At 40.1% G+C, this 17,933-nt stretch overlaps 1 protein-coding gene across 2 annotated transcripts in view; it reads left to right on the top strand.

The window, feature by feature from the left end:
* grik4 (glutamate receptor, ionotropic, kainate 4) overlaps positions 1–17,933 on the top strand; it is a 510,448-nt gene that overhangs the window by 339,815 nt on the left and 152,700 nt on the right. For both annotated transcript variants that reach the window (XM_072692120.1, XM_072692119.1), the window contains exon 8: positions 14,295–14,473. In XM_072692120.1, coding sequence (XP_072548221.1) covers positions 14,295–14,473 — 179 coding nt within the window. The remainder of the gene's footprint in view (positions 1–14,294; positions 14,474–17,933) is intronic.

Below are 17,933 nucleotides of genomic sequence, written 5' to 3'. Positions count from 1 at the left end.
GCTGCCGTTGTACTAGGGCGGGATCAGGTTTGGACTCAGCGGTAGGGACTCATTAGCATGGGATATTAACCGTACTGAGGTCAGCTAGAAGCAGGCCCAGGGGATGGCTCGGCCGCCAGCTTCCAAAGGAATTACCCAAACAAGCTTGCAGTGGGTCAGCCAGGTGAACGGCAAAAATGCTTTCATGTTTGTGCTCTTGAACTCCAAGCGACCCTGCTTTTAATTGAAGGCAACTGAGCTTTGGTTTTCTGTAGCAGTGCACACACACACACACACACATACGGATAGCACAGAACAAATGTTTTCTGCCAGCCTGGTAAAGCAGCTGTCTTCCTTTGGAGAACAATTACAGAAGATGTTTGCTCGACACTTTCCTTGCTGCTTTGAAATGCCACAACTGATGTGTAATTACAGCTGATCAAGTAAAATACTTCAATCCTACGCCCTCTGGAGAGCAGAGTGCAGAGACGTGGTTCGAAACAGCTGCCGCTCAGCCTCCTGTCTATGATCTGCCTCATCTGCCAGATATTGGCTGCAGCACATACTGTATGGTATAGATCATGAAGTACAGAGGCATGTATAGAATTCATAATACTGTTGTGCCAGATTCATAAAACTCAGTGGTGATAATGCAAAATGTGAAGCCTGATACACCAAAGTAGGGCAAAGCTTTCAAACCCAGAGCTACAGCATCTTAAGGAAGGATCATTAAGGAAGTAGAAGTAGTGTTTTTGGTAAGATACAGATAAATCAAATAGAACTTCCATCCACTGTCAAATGTGGTGAACATTACATCTGTGATGTTCACTCTGGAGACCAGTCTAGACTTAGAGCTCTAGAGTCTATCCTGGGTGGCAGATTACCAGGACCAGTATTGGGCACTTCTGATCTAAACAGATCAAAAATGGCCTTTTAAAAATATTGATCACTCAACAGAGTGGGAATTGGTGTACATTATATTGATGACTTGCCTGTGGCGATTAATATGTGCTTATCATTGATTGATTGTGCTTATCATTACTCAATGCAATGTGCAATAAAGATGCTTGGCCAGTACAGCATCGTCCAAAATACAAGGCAAGCTGCTTTGCTGGTGACCAGTTGTGTGTGTTTTATCAGGGTTATTTGGGAGTAGGCTTATACCACTTCCTAAACACTTTAATTGACCCTTAAAGGATTAAAGGGCCAGTAGTACAGAAAAACAAACTATCATCACAGTTTTAAACGACAAGACTATAATGTAGCATGTAAAGACTGATAAAATCTCAAAGCATGTTGTTCATTCGCCCGTCCATACAGTTCTTACATGGAAACTAAGGCCAGGTAATAGCCAACATTTTTCAAATTGTTGTTTTTGTGAGGTCATTTACAGGTATTTACATAGGTGCCGTGCCCCAAATGGCTCCCTATTTACATTTTAGGTCACTTACAAGTATGTCTGAGTGTCCGAATAGCAAAGTGGAATTGGAATGTGATTTTGAGGGCAGTACAATATCCCACAGTGCACTAGTAATTTACAGTAAACATCGTAGCCCACTACATCAGCTGAATGTTGAGCAGAATGCATTGTGAGAGACTTGTGAGATACTAAGCAACATACAGTGGAATGAAATTAAACAGATGACGTTTGCTGATTGAAGCAAGTGGTAGTTATGAGCCACTGGACACTGTGATTTTTTCCCAATAAAGTTTGTTAATAGGAAGCTTACATTTCTAAGCAACGATTATTCCACGAATAGGTTGATGTTTTACTTACTATAATTCAGAATTCAGTTTGTGTGTACGAAGCTTTAAACATGGCTCTGCCACTCGCATGTTTGTTTAGCGTGGCCGGTGCTGACGCATGTTGATGATGAGGAAGTGTCCAAGGTCATTTGTGTTTCTAGCACTACTTAATAAACTAGTGCAAGATTAATGAGGGTCCATTTCCTTCACAGCCAGGGTGAATTTCCCTAATGTGGGACACCTTGGCTTTATTTAGCATAGGTCTTTGTCAAATAAATAAAAGTTGAAAAACTTTTGGTTAACACAAGCTGTGATGGCATATGATCGAAAGTAGGCTAACTCACCTTTATAATCTTATATAAATGGAAGCAACTTACAAGGTACTTTGCATAATGCTCCTGCCCCTTTTTGGGTGAAAATGGTGGCTCTGACTGCCGGTAAATACAAATTCCCAGGTCTTTGACCATTTAGATGCATAAATGAAGCAAAACTTATGGCCACCCAGGCAAACAGTCATATATCATGTCATTGCCGGTCAATGATCGGCATCCTTATATAAAAGAAATAAAGGAATTAGGATCTGGCGAGTGTCATTTCAGCATGCTTCTCTCAAAGTGGACAAACGACCCTACACAGTATGTTTTTGTAATTAACAAATGACATTTATTCATTAATTTACATTTATAACATATATTTACATTAATTATTAATATTTAAATCCATGATGATTCTATTCCCTATCATTTTATTATAATGGCATTAAAAATCACTTCAGGGGACAGGCAGGTAAAGCTGTTTTGGTACATATGTTCCAACAAATCAGGGGAAAATCCAGCTGCAACCAGTCCTTTTCTTGGCTTTTCATTATGTTCCAGGTTCTGCTCGTTCAGTGCAGCGTCCACATGTTGAGTGAGTGTTAACATTATAAATGTTGACTTTAGCTTCATTAACTGACCTGTGATGAAGTGTTTGCCACAGATGACCACGTTTTAACTGGCTGATCATTTTCATCCTCCCTGCGGATGACCTGAAGCCTCAGATCTCTCCTTTTGCTCTCATTCGCTTTGGGGGAGTAATAAACATTACAAAGAAAGGTTTACTTTATTCTTGATCGGGCAAAATACCACGCAGCAGCTATTAGGCATGATGACACTATTATTTTCTATTTGGCGTAGTCGATCAGACGATGGGAAAGTGGCGTGTGGTTGCTCTCATCCATACTCTTACAGCCTGCAGTAATTTAGCTCCATGTTTATCCTGGACTGAATATTGCAGCCAGGGCAGCCAACCAGAACAGATGTCGTTTACATAAATCAGTCTTAAAGTACCAGCAACAAAACTGCTTGTTTATTTCTGAAGGGATAAAAAGGGGTTGGAAAATAGTCTGAGTCATATGAAATGAATCCAGGCTGTTTTGTGGTACCTAAACCCACAGAAATATTATAAGTGGACCCAAACAAAGAAATCAAGAAAATCTAAGAAAAGGAAAGGTGCAGTATTTGAGGTCTTTAACTGGAACTTGCCCTTAGACACCCTGTAATATACAGTTACCACATGCTTGTGTTGTCCCAGTGATGACTGCAACTTCTAAGTCTTAAAGACAGAGTACAAGTAAAAGTACAGTGTGTGCAGAATTATTAGGCAAGTTGTATTTGAGAGGATTCTTTTTATTATTTAACAACAACTGTGTTCTCATTCAACCCAAAAGACTCATAAATATCAAAGCTTAGTATTTTTGGAAGTTGGAGTGGGTTTTTTTTTAGATTAGGATCTTAGGAGGAATATCTGTTTGTGCAGGTAACTATTACTGTGCAGAATTATTAGGCAATGTAATAAAAAACAAATATATACCCATCTCACTTGTTTATTTTCACCAGGTAAACCAATATAACACAAAATTTAGAAATAAACATTTCTGACATTCAAAAACAAAACCAAAAACCAATCCGTGACCAATACAGACACCTTTCTTTACAATGACACTCAAAAGCCCTCCATCCATAAATTCTGTCAGTTGCTTGATCTGTTTACGATCAACATTGCGTGCAGCAGACACCACAGCCTCCCAGACACTGTTCAGAGAGATGTACTGTTTTCCCTCCCTGTAGATCTCACATTTCATGACCACAGGTTCTCTATGGGGTTCAGATCAGGTTAACAAGGGGGCCATGTCATCATTTTTTCTTCTTTTAGACCCTTACTGGCCAGCCATGCTGTGGAGTATTTGGATGCATGTGATGGAGCATTGTCCTGCATGAAAATCATGGTTTTCTTGAACGATACCGACTTCTTTCTGTACCACTGCATGAAGAAGGTGTCTTCCAGAAACTGGCAGTAGGTCTGGGAGTTGAGCTTCACTCCATCCTCAACCCAAAAAGGTCCCACAAGTTCATTTTTGATGATACCAGCCCATACCTCCATACCAGTACCCCACCTCCACGTTGCTGGCATCTGAGTTGGAGTGGAGCTCTCTGCCCTTTACTGATCCAGCCTCGGGCTCATCCATTTGACCCATCAAGAGTCATCAAGAGAAAAATCAGTCTTAAGATATTTCTTGGCCCAGTCCTGATGTTTTATCTGATGTTTCTTGTTCAAAGGTGGTCGTTTTTCAGCCTTCCTTACCTTGGCCATGTCCCTGAGTATCGCACACCTTGTGCTTTTTGATACTCCAGTAACGTTGCAGCTCTGAAATATGGCAAAACTGGTGGCAAATGGCATCTTGGCAGCTTCACGCTTGATTTTCCTCAATTCATGGGCAGTTATTTTGCGCCTTTTTTTTAAAAAAACGTTTCTTGCGACCCTGTTGGCTATTTGCCATGAAACGCTTGATTGTTCGGTGATCACGCTTCAAAAGTTTGTCAATTTCAAGACTGCTGCATCCCTTTGCAAGACATCTCACAATTTTTGACTTTTCAGAGTCCGTCAAATCTCTCTTCTGACCAATTTTGCCAAAGGAAAGGAAGTTGCCTAATAATTAAGCACACCTTATATAGGGTGTTGATGTCCTTAGACCACACCCCTTCTCATTACAGAGATGCACATCACCTGATTTACTTGATTGGTAGTTGGCTTTCAAGCCTATAGAGCTTGGAGTAGGACAACATGTATAAAAAGGATGATGTGATCAAAATACTCATTTGCCTAATAATTCTGCACACAGTGTATCTGCAACTATCAGTAGAAAATGGTACTTTTTCCCTTACCATTGTTGTTGTTGTGTTGTTCTGCACTCTTCTCTTTCATCCTTATCATGATAGAGAGATAGAATCAGCTCTTGAATGATGATGAAGCACATCTGGACCGCCCCAAGCTCTTCCCTGTGCTTGTAAAAGAAAGCTCTAAAAGGAGAGACATTGGGCTCTCTGCTTTGTCTTGCTCTGTTTATTTCTAAAGTCCTCTCTCATTTGACGGCAGGCATTAATTTGAGGTGATAAGGAGAGTAATGGGATTTTGACGTGCGCCGGTATTAGAGGCATGAAGACAAAGGGAAGCCCCCACCCGCCGTTTCAGCATACCTTTTTTTGTGTGTAAGGAGAAGAGAAGGAGTGAGGGATGAGGCAATTGAGGGATGAATGTGTGTGTGTGTGTGTGTGTGTATATATATATATATATATATATATATATATATATATATATATATATATATACACACACACACCTCTAGCAGATGGAGAGCTGACTGCTGTGCCTTTCAGCAGGAGCTGATGTTAAGGTTTCGCTCGGGCCCTCCTCAGCACGGCCCCTGGAGCACTAATGGGCAGAAATGAAATGACCTGCCTGAAACAGAGCAGTCATTAACAGCACTTACACATCTTTAATTTGATATTACATCAAAACCAGCATGGAAAAACACAGTAATAAGTGTGTGTGTGTGTGTGTGTGTGTGTGTGTGTGTGTGTGTGTATCAAAATAGCTTTAAGAAAGTAATGGGACACCTTGAGCTATTGGGCCACCTGCTCATTTATTGTTTCTTCTGAAATCCAGGGTATTCAAAAATATCCTGCTTTTATTGGAGTAACTGTCTCTAATGTCCAGGAAAGGCTTTCTACTAGATTTTGGAGCATTGCTGGGTGATTTGATTGCATTCACTACAACAGCATTAGTGAGGTCAGGATGTTGGATGATCATCCCAGAAGAATTTGATAGAGCACCCACCATCATTCCAGAGAACACAGTGCTCCACAGCGCAATGCTGGAGGGCTTTATACCCCTCTAGCTCATACCTGGCATTAGGCATGGTGCCATTGGGTTGGCACTGGGTTTAGGTTTATCTGCTCCAGGCCTATTCCATTGGCTATACTTGTCTACGGAATTTAGACTAACTGTGTATGTATTAGCACATGTGCATTTGTTAGAAGGGGTGTCCACAGAATTTTGGACATATAGTGGATATGAATGAGATGCTTCATAGCATATTTTATAAAGGCTCCAAGTAGGATGAAAATCGTCAAAGTCAAAGCTTCCTTTTTCAGTATATATAGAACCTTTTGCTTGGAGCAATTTATTGGAAGCAGTGCTTTTAAGATCCTGTAGAAGACTGGAGGAATGTCTGTAAAGAATGTTGAAGATCATATATATATATATATATATATATATATATATATATATATATATATATATATACAAATAACTTTTTGTGGAAGGTTCCCCCTCCCTACTGTAACTGTAATTTAGCTGTTAGCATTGTGTAATCTGCATGCATAAACTGCACTCACATTAGGCCCTCCCACCCATGAATGTATGAAAGATTTAATAGCTGATTTGGCTCTTCATATACAAGGAACAAAATCTGCATTCTTTTATCTATTCTGTATAGCACCAAAAAGAAACTGTTATAGAACCAAATGAATATGTAATGAGCCAAAGAACCCATTTTCAGTACTATATAGAAGCCTTTTTTGCTAAGTGCATGAGTGATGCATGAGTGGCCACGGCTTCAGCTATTTTATATACTTTTCTCTATTAATAATGTGACACCTCACTGATGTTGCTGCGGTTACTTGATGTGTAATGAACATGATCTATCAAAGCCAAAATTTGATAGATTTTTATTTTGCTAGGGTCAGAAACTCATTTAGAAGAGGAAAACACATGAGCAGGAACATAAGTCATACATCACTCACTTTTAATTGTTTCTCTGGTTGGAAAAATCAATAATAAGCACTAACTGATTTAAACCGTGCTCCAGATAAGCTCTAAAACAAATCACAGTGCATCTAGCAGTAAAGGCAGCTTCTTGGATATAGATGCAGGAGCTCACAGAAAGCTCTGAGTCTATATGCTGATCAGTTTAACTTTCACCAGAGCTCCTCTGGAAGCAGATTTAGACCAGTAAAAAAAACATACAACTGTAATGAATAGTAATGTATTGTAGCATTTAGGGTGTGGAGGCAGGATGCAAGTGCAACTTTTCTTTATTAGACCTTTTAAAAGAGTCTAAAACTAAACTTACAGAACTAATAAGAAGAGCTATTTCCATAATGGAGAAACACAAAAGCAACAAAACCCCAAAACATAAATTAAATTAACAAAACAGAGCACAAAGCAAGAAAGCCTAAATGACAGAAATACAAAGCCGAAGGAAACCAAAATAATGCTGAACACGGAGCACACACAACAGAAACATCCACAGTGCCAGACCAGGAACAGAGCAAACACAGGGGTAAAAGAGCACAAGACACAATCAGGAACACCTTGGGAGGATAACGAGAGGGCAGGGCTACAAAGGAGACACAGGTGGGAACACTAATGACTAGGCGGGGGATAGGGCAGAGACAAGAACACAAAACAGAGCCATGTGCTAATGAGCACAGCAAGGAAAGAAAAGTACAAGGGCAAGACAGAGACATGTTACATGTATGTAATGTATAGTATTTATATGACTTATATCATATACATACATTGCAGTAAATAAGTAAATATAAAAGTATTTAAAGTATCTAAAGTCATTTTGAGAGGGTATGTCTTGTTCGTTTGGGCAGACTTAGTTGTGACACTGTGTTAAAACTAACGCCACCGTGTGGAAGCTGTACTTCAGCCTGACTAGTTCTCTCTGTTGTTTATGTACTCTATGTAAAAGTTAAAATATGATAGGTGTGAATTCTATGATGTATAAACTGATTAATAAAGTGTCTGTCTAAGTATGAAAAAGTCACCAGCTGTGGGAATAGGAGAAGATAGTTATTAGGGCTGCACGATATTGGAACAAACTTACACTGCAATATTAAATATACAGGGATTTTACGGATAATGTTGACGGCGATATTAACCCCTTATATATCCTAGGGCCCACCAACAGTCTGAAAGTGTCATAACAAACTGCTATTACCAAAGATTAGTCCCAGCAGTTTGCACAGAAGTCCCTGTAGTTACTGAGTAATACACCCCTAGTGTTAAGTGGTTAATAATGCCCTCTGTCTGTCCAATATTGGAGTAAAGTAAATGATCTTGGGTGGATATGATCTGCATCTGGTAAATATGTCATGGAACAGTGGAAAGTAACCCTTTTATATCAAGCAAGTTGTAGCATTATGTTAATGATTTAAGTTGCCGTACGTGACATTGCACAGTCTGCGACGTAACTACTGCGCATGCACACATTGCCATGATGGTGCTGAAACGATGCTTGTGCAGCCCTAATGTTTAACTACATAAAAGGGTCAAGTTACATTTTACCCTATGTTTGTCTCATAGCTATCTCATACAGCTAAACGCAGTAATAGCAGCCTTCTTACAGTCTGAATTATGCCTGTACATCTCTTTAGTTTTTTAATAGGAACAGTGTCAGAAACCACAGAAGCAGGTCTGTTTAAGATTAATTAGCAACTCTGGTTTGAGGCGAGTGTGTGACGATATAGGTCTGTAACTTGCACAGTGTTAATTAATGAGCTATTCATTAAGCTCCCTTTGCTTATGAACTACTTATTAGTCCAGTAGATTCAGCATATGTGTGTGTGTGTGTGTATTGTAAATGACAGAGATGTACTGGAAAGGCCTACTATAAGTCTCCCTGCTGTGAGAATGTTAGCAGATGAGTGGCTGCTGGAGCTGAATGGCAGAGGTGCTTTTATCAGAGTTTCAGTGTGATGGGGGGATTTTGTGGCTTCCATGTCAATGAGCCCTCACTGCATCTAACCCACAACCCACAAAGCTCACTTCACTTTAGCAGACTCCCTACAGAGCAACCCCAGCCTCTTCAGCCACACAGCCACACTCAGCTTTACCACCTCACGGGTGTGAGCCCAGGTAGGGGTGGGCAATATGCATGTGAATATTTAACGCAGGACATTTTGAACATCTGAACAACACTGATTTCATGACATTCAAACACTATAATAATAACAATAATAATATTAATAATAATAATAATAATAATAATAATACATGTATCTCTCTCACTCTATTATTAATCAAGTAGTATTGTACACCTCTCTCTATATATATAGTAATATAAAGTAATGGTGAGCTGGTAACCAGTCTCTGTTACCTTAAACCAACATGAGGTTTAACCTACTGAATGTACTTGAATAGTAATTGAAAGTATAACATTACCTAGTTAATAATGATCTTCTAGTGTAATATTAGTCATTTTCTGTCCCTTATAATTATAGTTATTACACTTAAATGTGAGATCATAACCATAAAACACCCTACAATAATATTGGTGGTTATTATTATTATTATTATTATTATTAGGTGTAGTCATAGTAGTGAAAGTAGTAAGGAGGAGTAGGATTAGTAGCTGGAGAAGTAGAAGGACTATTGGAATTTCCCTTTTATGTCAAGCAAGTTGTAGCATAATGTGTATGATTTAGGTCGCCTTGCTTGGCATTTTACCCCACATAGTCTGGTCCCCTCTCTTCACCCTACCAAACAGCTTCATGTAAACTGCTAAAATGCCTAAAGTAAGTAGACATAGCAGTAGAAGTAGGGTAGAAGTAGGACAGCAGTAGCAGTAGCAGTAGTAGTAGTACTAGTAGTAGGAGTAGTAGAAACAGAAGTAATAGTAGATGCCATGGTATAAGTAGGAGTAGTAGGAGTAGTAGACGTTGGAATAGAAGAAGCAGGTTTTAGTAGCAGAAGTACCACCCTAGAATAATAATTATTATTATTACTCTGTTATTACTACTGCTTTTATTATTATGGTTATTATTAGTAGTAGTAGTAAAAGTAGGAGCAGTAAGAGTAGTAGAAGTAGGAATAGTAGAAATAGAAGTAATGGTAGATGCAATGATAGAAGTAGTTCTATTAAATTTTGTATATTTTTTCAAAATGTTAAATTCAGCACATCAAGTGTCACTTAGTAAATCGAGACTTTGTAATTGGACCTGGGCACGCCTCTCTCCCCTACCTCCAAGCCTGCACCGCCCCCAGCAAACTATGTGGAAACAAATTCAAGAGATGTTTTCCCATTTTCCATTCTCATGAGTGCAGGCCGGCCTGCCAGCGCGCCTGTGTGCCATCCTTCTTCTGCTTGGCTGGAGAGCAATGAGTGGAGCTGCTCAGGCTAGCAGCATAGCCATGTGCTGGCTAATGTAGTGCATGCAATGTGAAATTGCATGTGTTGCCATGCACAGCTTAATAGACAGACAACCGAAAGAGGTCCAGGCTCATCAAAGATCTGCCAAGGAACTCGGCGAGTAAAAGCGGTTACAGTCTGGACCGCTGTAGCTGTGCCTCTAAGGCTGCTGGTACTGCTGTGTGAAGGCAGCAGCTAAAGCCATTAGAATCCAATGAGTCCGAGGACAAAGGACCACAGCAACAGCTGCTATCAGCGCCTCTGCTCGCCAGAAAACAAACACACGCTGGTAATTCTGGCCTCTGCGGTAATCAACGATCCTACTTTTTTATGTTGATTTGATTAATTTATTTATTTATTCATTCATTCATTGCAGTTTAAGGATTTCACTGCCTCCTGTGTTTTGTAGCCAGATGTTTTTTTGTTGTTTTTTTTTTAGGGGGGGGGGGGTGTCTTTTATCTTCATTGTTTTTCTGATCGTTCCTAGTTTGTGCAAAAATATACTGGTACCTAAATAATTAGAAAATATAAGTATAAAAATTAATTCCAAAATTTCCCAAATAAAAATCTTCCCTTTTTATGGTTATGCATCGCAAAGTTTCTCATTTTTCTCTGCGAACTCATGCCATGCACATACACTTAGCATTTGTTAGCATACACCCTCCTGATACACCATAGCAACCACCTGGGATACTGTAGCAGCCACTAAGTAGCAGTGCTAGCAGCACCATAACACCCATCAAGAAACCACTTAGCAAAACTATAGCAACCACATAGAAGCACCATAGTAAGCACCCAGCAACTACCTAGCAACCATGTAGCAACAGTCTAGCTACTGCCTGGAACTAGGGACCATTGCACAAGCTTTCTATGCTACCATCAGGAAATACATTGTTCTAGGTATACCTTACACTTTTACAGTTCATTTCTTATGGCATTGCTCTGAGAAAGAATACTCCATTAAAAATGAATAAGCTCTAATAAACCTTAATATTTTATAACTTGTTATAAATTGCCCCTGTTAGATCAAAACCTTGCAGCTATGTTCTGTGAAGTCCCATTTGCAGAGAAGTGAACTTTACTTGTAACGTCACAAATTTGACCATAATAATAATAAGTATTTTAGAAGGCTTTCTGTAAGCAGTGATAAAGGACACATGTATGTCAGTGCAGTGAATCAGACTATTTCGCTTCACAGACCTGGATGAGTGTCCACCCAGTTTATCCTGCTCTTACTGCATTCCTCTGTGAAGGTTTTCAATCATCCAGGTCATTGAATTTTCTAATAGCAGTAATTCAAGGTGACTGTACTGCTGGAATGCTCTTGAAGCTGTTCTGTTTCCAAACGGACTGATGAAGCCCCAGACGACTGGTGTGGATCTCCAAGATCATACCACAAGTACAGTCACCTTGAATTACTGCTACAAGCAGCCCTGTAAGATTTGTAACATTGCCAGCTGTAACTCAAAGCTGATTTTTAGAAACTTGTAGTGCATTTTACCTTGTATATAGCTGTTTTACAGTGGCTGTGTCAATAAACAGCCCTGCTACAGAGCCACAGCCACTGTTTTCCATTTCTAACAACAGGCATGTTGTGTTCAGACACATATTTTGATCTTTGAAAAGGCGTTTTTTTCAAAATTGGCTATAATTGAAATGTAATTTGTTGATTCCGCTATCAACTCCAAATTATGTTGATGTATTTTCAGATGCATAATATGAGGTTAGTTTGGCAGTATACCATGGAAAATCAAAGACTTTCATTTTAAAGACTTTCATTTTTTCAAGCCTAACAATGAAACAAGACTATCACTTCAATGGACCTCTTACACAATGTAGCATCATGAATGCCTGCTTTCGGAAAAACACATCACACAACTTTACTACTGGCTAGCACATGTTACCTGCATCTAGATATCTGATGTTCTCTCTTGTTTCATCAGTTTTTATAAATTTTGGACATACAGTTATTTCTATGTACATATATATGGTTATTTAGTGCTATTGTTTTTTTGTTGTTTGATCATTCAACTGTTGTTTTTATTCACTTTGCGACATTAGCAAGTCAAACTAGCTGGCTAGCCAAGTTGGCTACAGGAAAAGTTTTTTTTCCATACCTCCTTGCCCATCCTCAGCTCAGTTCTCAGCCTTAAGATCTCACTCTTTTCCAGCTGATGATAAGCTCAAGGCAAAGTGGACAATTAATGTTTGTAAGGAGAAATTCATCATCACCAAGCACTCCAAGGTGTATATCAGACATTTTCTCCCAAATATCTCATCGGAACACAAAGTGGACAACATCTAAGAAAAAGGGCTTTACCTGTTCAGTTTCAGCTATCACATTAGCCGACGTGTGAGCATACTGTCCTCCTGCACAGGTCAGACAGACAGATGAGGATGTGGCATTAAAGATCGACTGCAGTGGGCTCAGTTACCGTACAGTAGTTGTGGTCACATGATGCTTCCATTTTACCTTCGGCATCCTGGTCCTCGTCTGTCTTACTTGTGCAGGTAGGCAGTGGTCTTTCCTGTTTCTCTAACACGCTCATGTGTCGGCTAACTTGACCACCATTTCATTGGAACAGCACAGGTAAAACCCCCTAGATGTTGTTCCCTTAGTGTTTCAATGGAAAATGCCTGCTACAGCCACTTTTTTTTGGGGGGGGGTTATTTGTAATAACACTGTGTACAAATATGCCAAAGCAAATGAGGAGATCAGATGTCTGGATGCAGTTGACAGGCACTAGCCGGAAGTAAGCAGACGTGTTGTTCAGAAAGCAGACATATGTCACGCTACATTGTGCAAGAGGTCAGTACATAAAGACATAAACTACAACAAACACGTTTGCCTGAGGATAACGCGTCTTTATGAAACTAAGCACAAGTAAAGACGTCATGTTTAGCACCCAGAGATGATTAAACTTAGAAGATCCTAAGAGAATATCTGCTGTTTTGCTCTGACCACGTCCTCCAAACCCCCCTGCCATCGACATTTCATAAACGCTTTGTTCTGAGTGGTCAAAACAGATGGGACGCAACCCGACAGTAGCATCTTTCGTTTTGACTGTTCAAAATGACGAGGCAATACAGAATGACCTCTTGATTCTTTGGTGTCAGATGGAAAAAATGGTTGCCACTCAGAACTGGAGTGAACAAAGTACAGAAATCATTGCAGTTTAATGATATAAAATGGTCCAATAACCGATCAGCCATAACATTAGAATCACTGACAGTGATGGGATATACACATTAGGCAGGAAGTTACAGTCAGTTCTTGAAGATGCTTACACTTAAAAGCAGCTTTCCGAGCCCGGGAATCGAACCCACAATCCTGTTATCGATAGCCTGGCGCTCAAAATAACCACTGCCCAAATATGGGCAAACGTTAGGATCTGAGCCACTTTGACAAGAACTAAAATTCTGATGTCTAGACGCCTGGGTCTGAGAGCATCTCCAAAACATCAGGCTGGTCTTGTGGGGTTTTTCTGGTATGCAGTGGTCAGTACCTACCAACCGTGAACTGCCGACTGCCGAGGGTCATGGGCACCTAAGTCTGACTGATGCGATCCTCACTCACAGGATTTAAGGAATTTGTTGCCAAATACCACAGGACTCTGTGTGTAGAGATCTTGTGTAGTCCATGCCTCGATGGGTCAGAGCACAAGGCTCAAGGGGGACCTAATAATATCAGATGGTTTTAATGTTATGGCTGATTGGGTAAGTGGATATCTACTATACTTTATTTTACTATGTTACCAGGACTGAGGTGGCTGTTGCAGGCAAATGGTCCTGGGACATATTGAACAAAAATGGCTTTGGGATTACTGTTTGTTTGGACTGGGAATGCTGTATGAATTACTACTCTCATAATAATGCAGTCATAAAGCAAAAATACATTTTAGCTTCCTGAAGAGACGGGGCTGAAATATTGCTTGTTGTGACAAAAACAGCCTTAAGCCTCACATTTGTTGGTTTGGTGTGTGTGTGTGTGTGTGTGTGTGTGTGTGTGTGTGTGTGTGTCTGTGTGTATGTGTGTGTCCCTGTTCAACAGGCCTATTAAACCTGGAGGTGTTACTGCGACAGTTTCTCATCTCCAAGGAAACCCTCTCGGTACGCATGCTGGATGACAGCCAAGACCCGACCCCCCTCCTCAAAGAGATCCGAGACGACAAGACCGCCACCATCATCGTCGACGCCAATGCCACCATGTCCCACATCATCCTTGAGAGGGTAAGGAGGAGCGACACAAGGGTGTGTTTACTGGAGTTTGCTTGAATTGTATCCAGCGTTTGTTCCAGAATCGAGCTGGTTCACAGACAACAGATCCACCATACACAAATGAACTGCTGTTAGATTAGTTTTCCCTTTATACATATTTACTACAGTTTTTTATACAGTGTGTACAGTCACATATAAGGAATTCTGCTCCAAAATGATGAATAATAATTCTGACAATCAAATACCGATCTGGTCCAATCACTGTGTTCGTAGTACTGGATGTACTCACCTTCACTGACTGTTCTTATAACGTGTCATTCCTGGCAGATATATTAATTTTTATTATTTTTTTTATAATGCTGCAGTGACATTCCTTCATACATCTCGGGTTTGAATCCCTGTTCACTGCTGGTTTTAAACCAGAATTGATAACTTACTGCTGTCTGGAAAATGGAGCATTTCTGCGACAGTGTCTTTTTGAACCAGCTGTAAAGACTGAAGAGTGACAAACAGCCATGTAACCACCAGAGGCAGGACCATGTAACCACCCGAAGCACAACACTCCCCTCCCCCCCCCCCCCCCCCCCCCCCCACACACACACACACACAAACACATATACAGAAATACCTTTGGAATAGCTCGTTACAGGTGGTGAAAGTCATTGTGTTGTCTTTTTTGTAGAGTGGAGTGAACCCAGTGTTTGCGTCGTTTAGCTGCAGCAAGTAAAATGATAAATTCCTAATCGCTGCTGCTGCTGCTGCTGCTGCTGCTACTGCTGCTACTACTTGAGGAATCCATCATGTTAGACAAAAAAGGTTCCACTACTTTGAAAAAAGCAAATGTTTTTCCGGCCTGAAAAATAAAAACCTCCTGGATGTGCACTTTTATGAAGTTGCCGGGGTGTGAGTGTTTAAGACATTGGAGAGTTCGGAGTAGAATTGGGACACCTCGCCTCCAATGTCCTTTCCCCTGCATGCGTCCCTGCTACTGAAACGCCACAGTTTCTGTTATTTTCACTGTGCTGCTGCTCAAATGGAGAAATGTTCAGTGGCAGAGAATCATTTCAGGGGTTGTAAAATATTAAGATCACTACAGCCAGTTAAACAGGGCTTTTTCTCCTAACTTCAGAATTTGCAGATACATGACCCCCTTAAAACCATTTCAGTCTTGAAACAAACAAAAAAAAAAAAAGATAATAGATTCTTCTTTCACTCAAAGAGTTTCTTCTTCTCCATTTTTCTATTGTTTTGAGCGAGGAGGCTAGGTAATTACCTTAACAAAAGTGTGATCTAATGCAGACTTATGAGAGGGGCGCATCAAGTGCTCATAGGGGCACCCTTGTTGGGGAAATTTAAAGAAATGGGACACCCTACAGCCTTGCAGGCTCCCAACAGGCACATGCAAATGAGGGGTGTGATTCTATAAGAGGAACTGGGGAAGTGTGAAACAGGAATTTCTCTTAAAATGAAAATTTATGAAACATTTTCCAGCAGTATGAACATATTCTAACTCTCAACATCAAAGTAAAAAAAAAAAAAAAAAAACTAAAACAAAATCTCAGCAATTATTCAGATTTTAATTAGCGAAATACGTGGTTTGGATAAGTGATCAGCCCCTCAGCATAACCATTATAAATTTTCAAATCATACATCAGGCTAATTGCCCCCCACTTAACCTCAATTGTAGTGGTTGTGATTACTATAGAGTAAAACCAGTTGTTCCTAGAAGACTCCACTTCTAATAGTGCATTGTAATATGAAGAATTCACCATGGGTAGAAAAGTGCTTTCAAAAGGGGCTCTCAGAATGTGGCACTACTTAGCAAAATTATACAAAAAAAAAGATTTACCTTCAACTGGATGACTGAGCCAGGTGAAAACTGATCTGGCTACCAGGAGGCCAGTGGCAACTTTAAAGGACTTATATGTCTGAATGCGACTGGTAAGTCTGTGACAGCAATATCACAACCTTTACACAGAGCTGCCTTTGCCCATTGCAGGGTAGCTAGAAAGAAGCCTCCTCTGAAAAACTGCCAGTCCTGTTTGTGCTCTGCCAAAAATCACAGCGCATTCTCATGCAGTGTGGTTTTAAAAGGTTTTAAGGTCAGATATGACCACAGTGGAACTTGTTGGACTGAGCTCTGAGTTTAATGGTTAACGAGCATACCCCACCTTAAATACACCATACCATCTGTGAAGCATGGTGGTGCTAGCATCATGTTGTGGGGTGTATTTTTTGTCTTCAGCAGGGACTGGGTAGTTGGTCAGGATTGAAAGGAAAGGAAAAAATGCAGCCATCTGTTCACCTTCCAGCACAACAGGGACAAGGATGGGAAAAGGAATTTGAGTGGCCAAGTCAGCGCTCTGACCTAAGTCCATTGCCCCTCACCATGACATTTAAATGAACTCAAACAATTCAGCAAGGAAGAGTGGGCAAATATTTCCCAATCTGGATATGCAAAGCTGGTAGAGACATATCCAAACAGACTGATGGATGTAATTAAAGAAAAGGTGGGACTACGAAGTATTAAATCAGAGGACCGATCACTTTTTCAACCCAGTTATCCTAAAATATTTTTTTGAGGCAAATTTGTTAATAAAGCTGGTAAAGGATATTTTTAATCACAAAATTTGTTAAATTCAACACAGTTTTCACAAAGATTCTGAAATTAACCAATGTTTTATTTTTGGGAATTGGCTAATTTAGTAGGACAATGGGAACTGTCATTATAAGAGCAGAGCTGTGAACAGTTTGGCAGTTTAAAAACACATCATGAATCTGACATAGATTTTTTGTTAGGACTTTTCTTAAAAACTAATTTAAGAAAGTTCTTATTTTAACCCCTTAAACAGCCTATGGCCCGACGGTGGGCTGAAAGTGTTATTACAAACTTCTATTACCAAAGAATAGCCCCACCAGTTTGTACAGAAGTCCCTGTAGTTACTGAGTAGTTACATGAATCTGTGTATAAGCACATAGGATCTTTTGTTTCCATCAAAATATAACCATTATTTTTGTAAATGATGTGTGAGTGTATATGATCTTTTTAAATTGTTTTTAAAAAATCTTTATATACTGTAAATGACCTATACCAATGAATAGTTTTGTCCTAGAACAAGACTTCTGAGGTAAGATCCTTAATTGAATCCTTACAGGGTTCAACCTGGCGTAAAGGGTCCAGCCATGGCTTAAATCAGGCAGCATTGGTCTAAATGGTTAAGAAGTGGGCTTAGGACAGGTAAGGGTGCTGACTCCATCCTCAGAACCAGCATCCATAGCTGCGGTGACTCTGAGCATGGGGTCAGTTGTGGTCTAAATAGAGGCAACTGTGGCCTACTAGTAAATGTAAAGCAAGGCACCTAACCCTCAGTTGCTCCCTAGGTGCTGATGTGGCTGCTCACCGCTCTGGGTGTGTGTTCTCACTGCCACAGATGGGTTAAACATGAATATTATATTCTGTTGTGCTGCTGAG

The sequence above is a fragment of the Salminus brasiliensis genome, chromosome 11, assembly GCF_030463535.1.
Source record: "Salminus brasiliensis chromosome 11, fSalBra1.hap2, whole genome shotgun sequence".
NCBI classification, from domain to species: Eukaryota; Metazoa; Chordata; class Actinopteri; order Characiformes; family Bryconidae; genus Salminus; species Salminus brasiliensis.
Note: the sequence above shows the minus strand (reverse complement) of the source record. Positions and strands in the feature narration are given on the sequence as shown.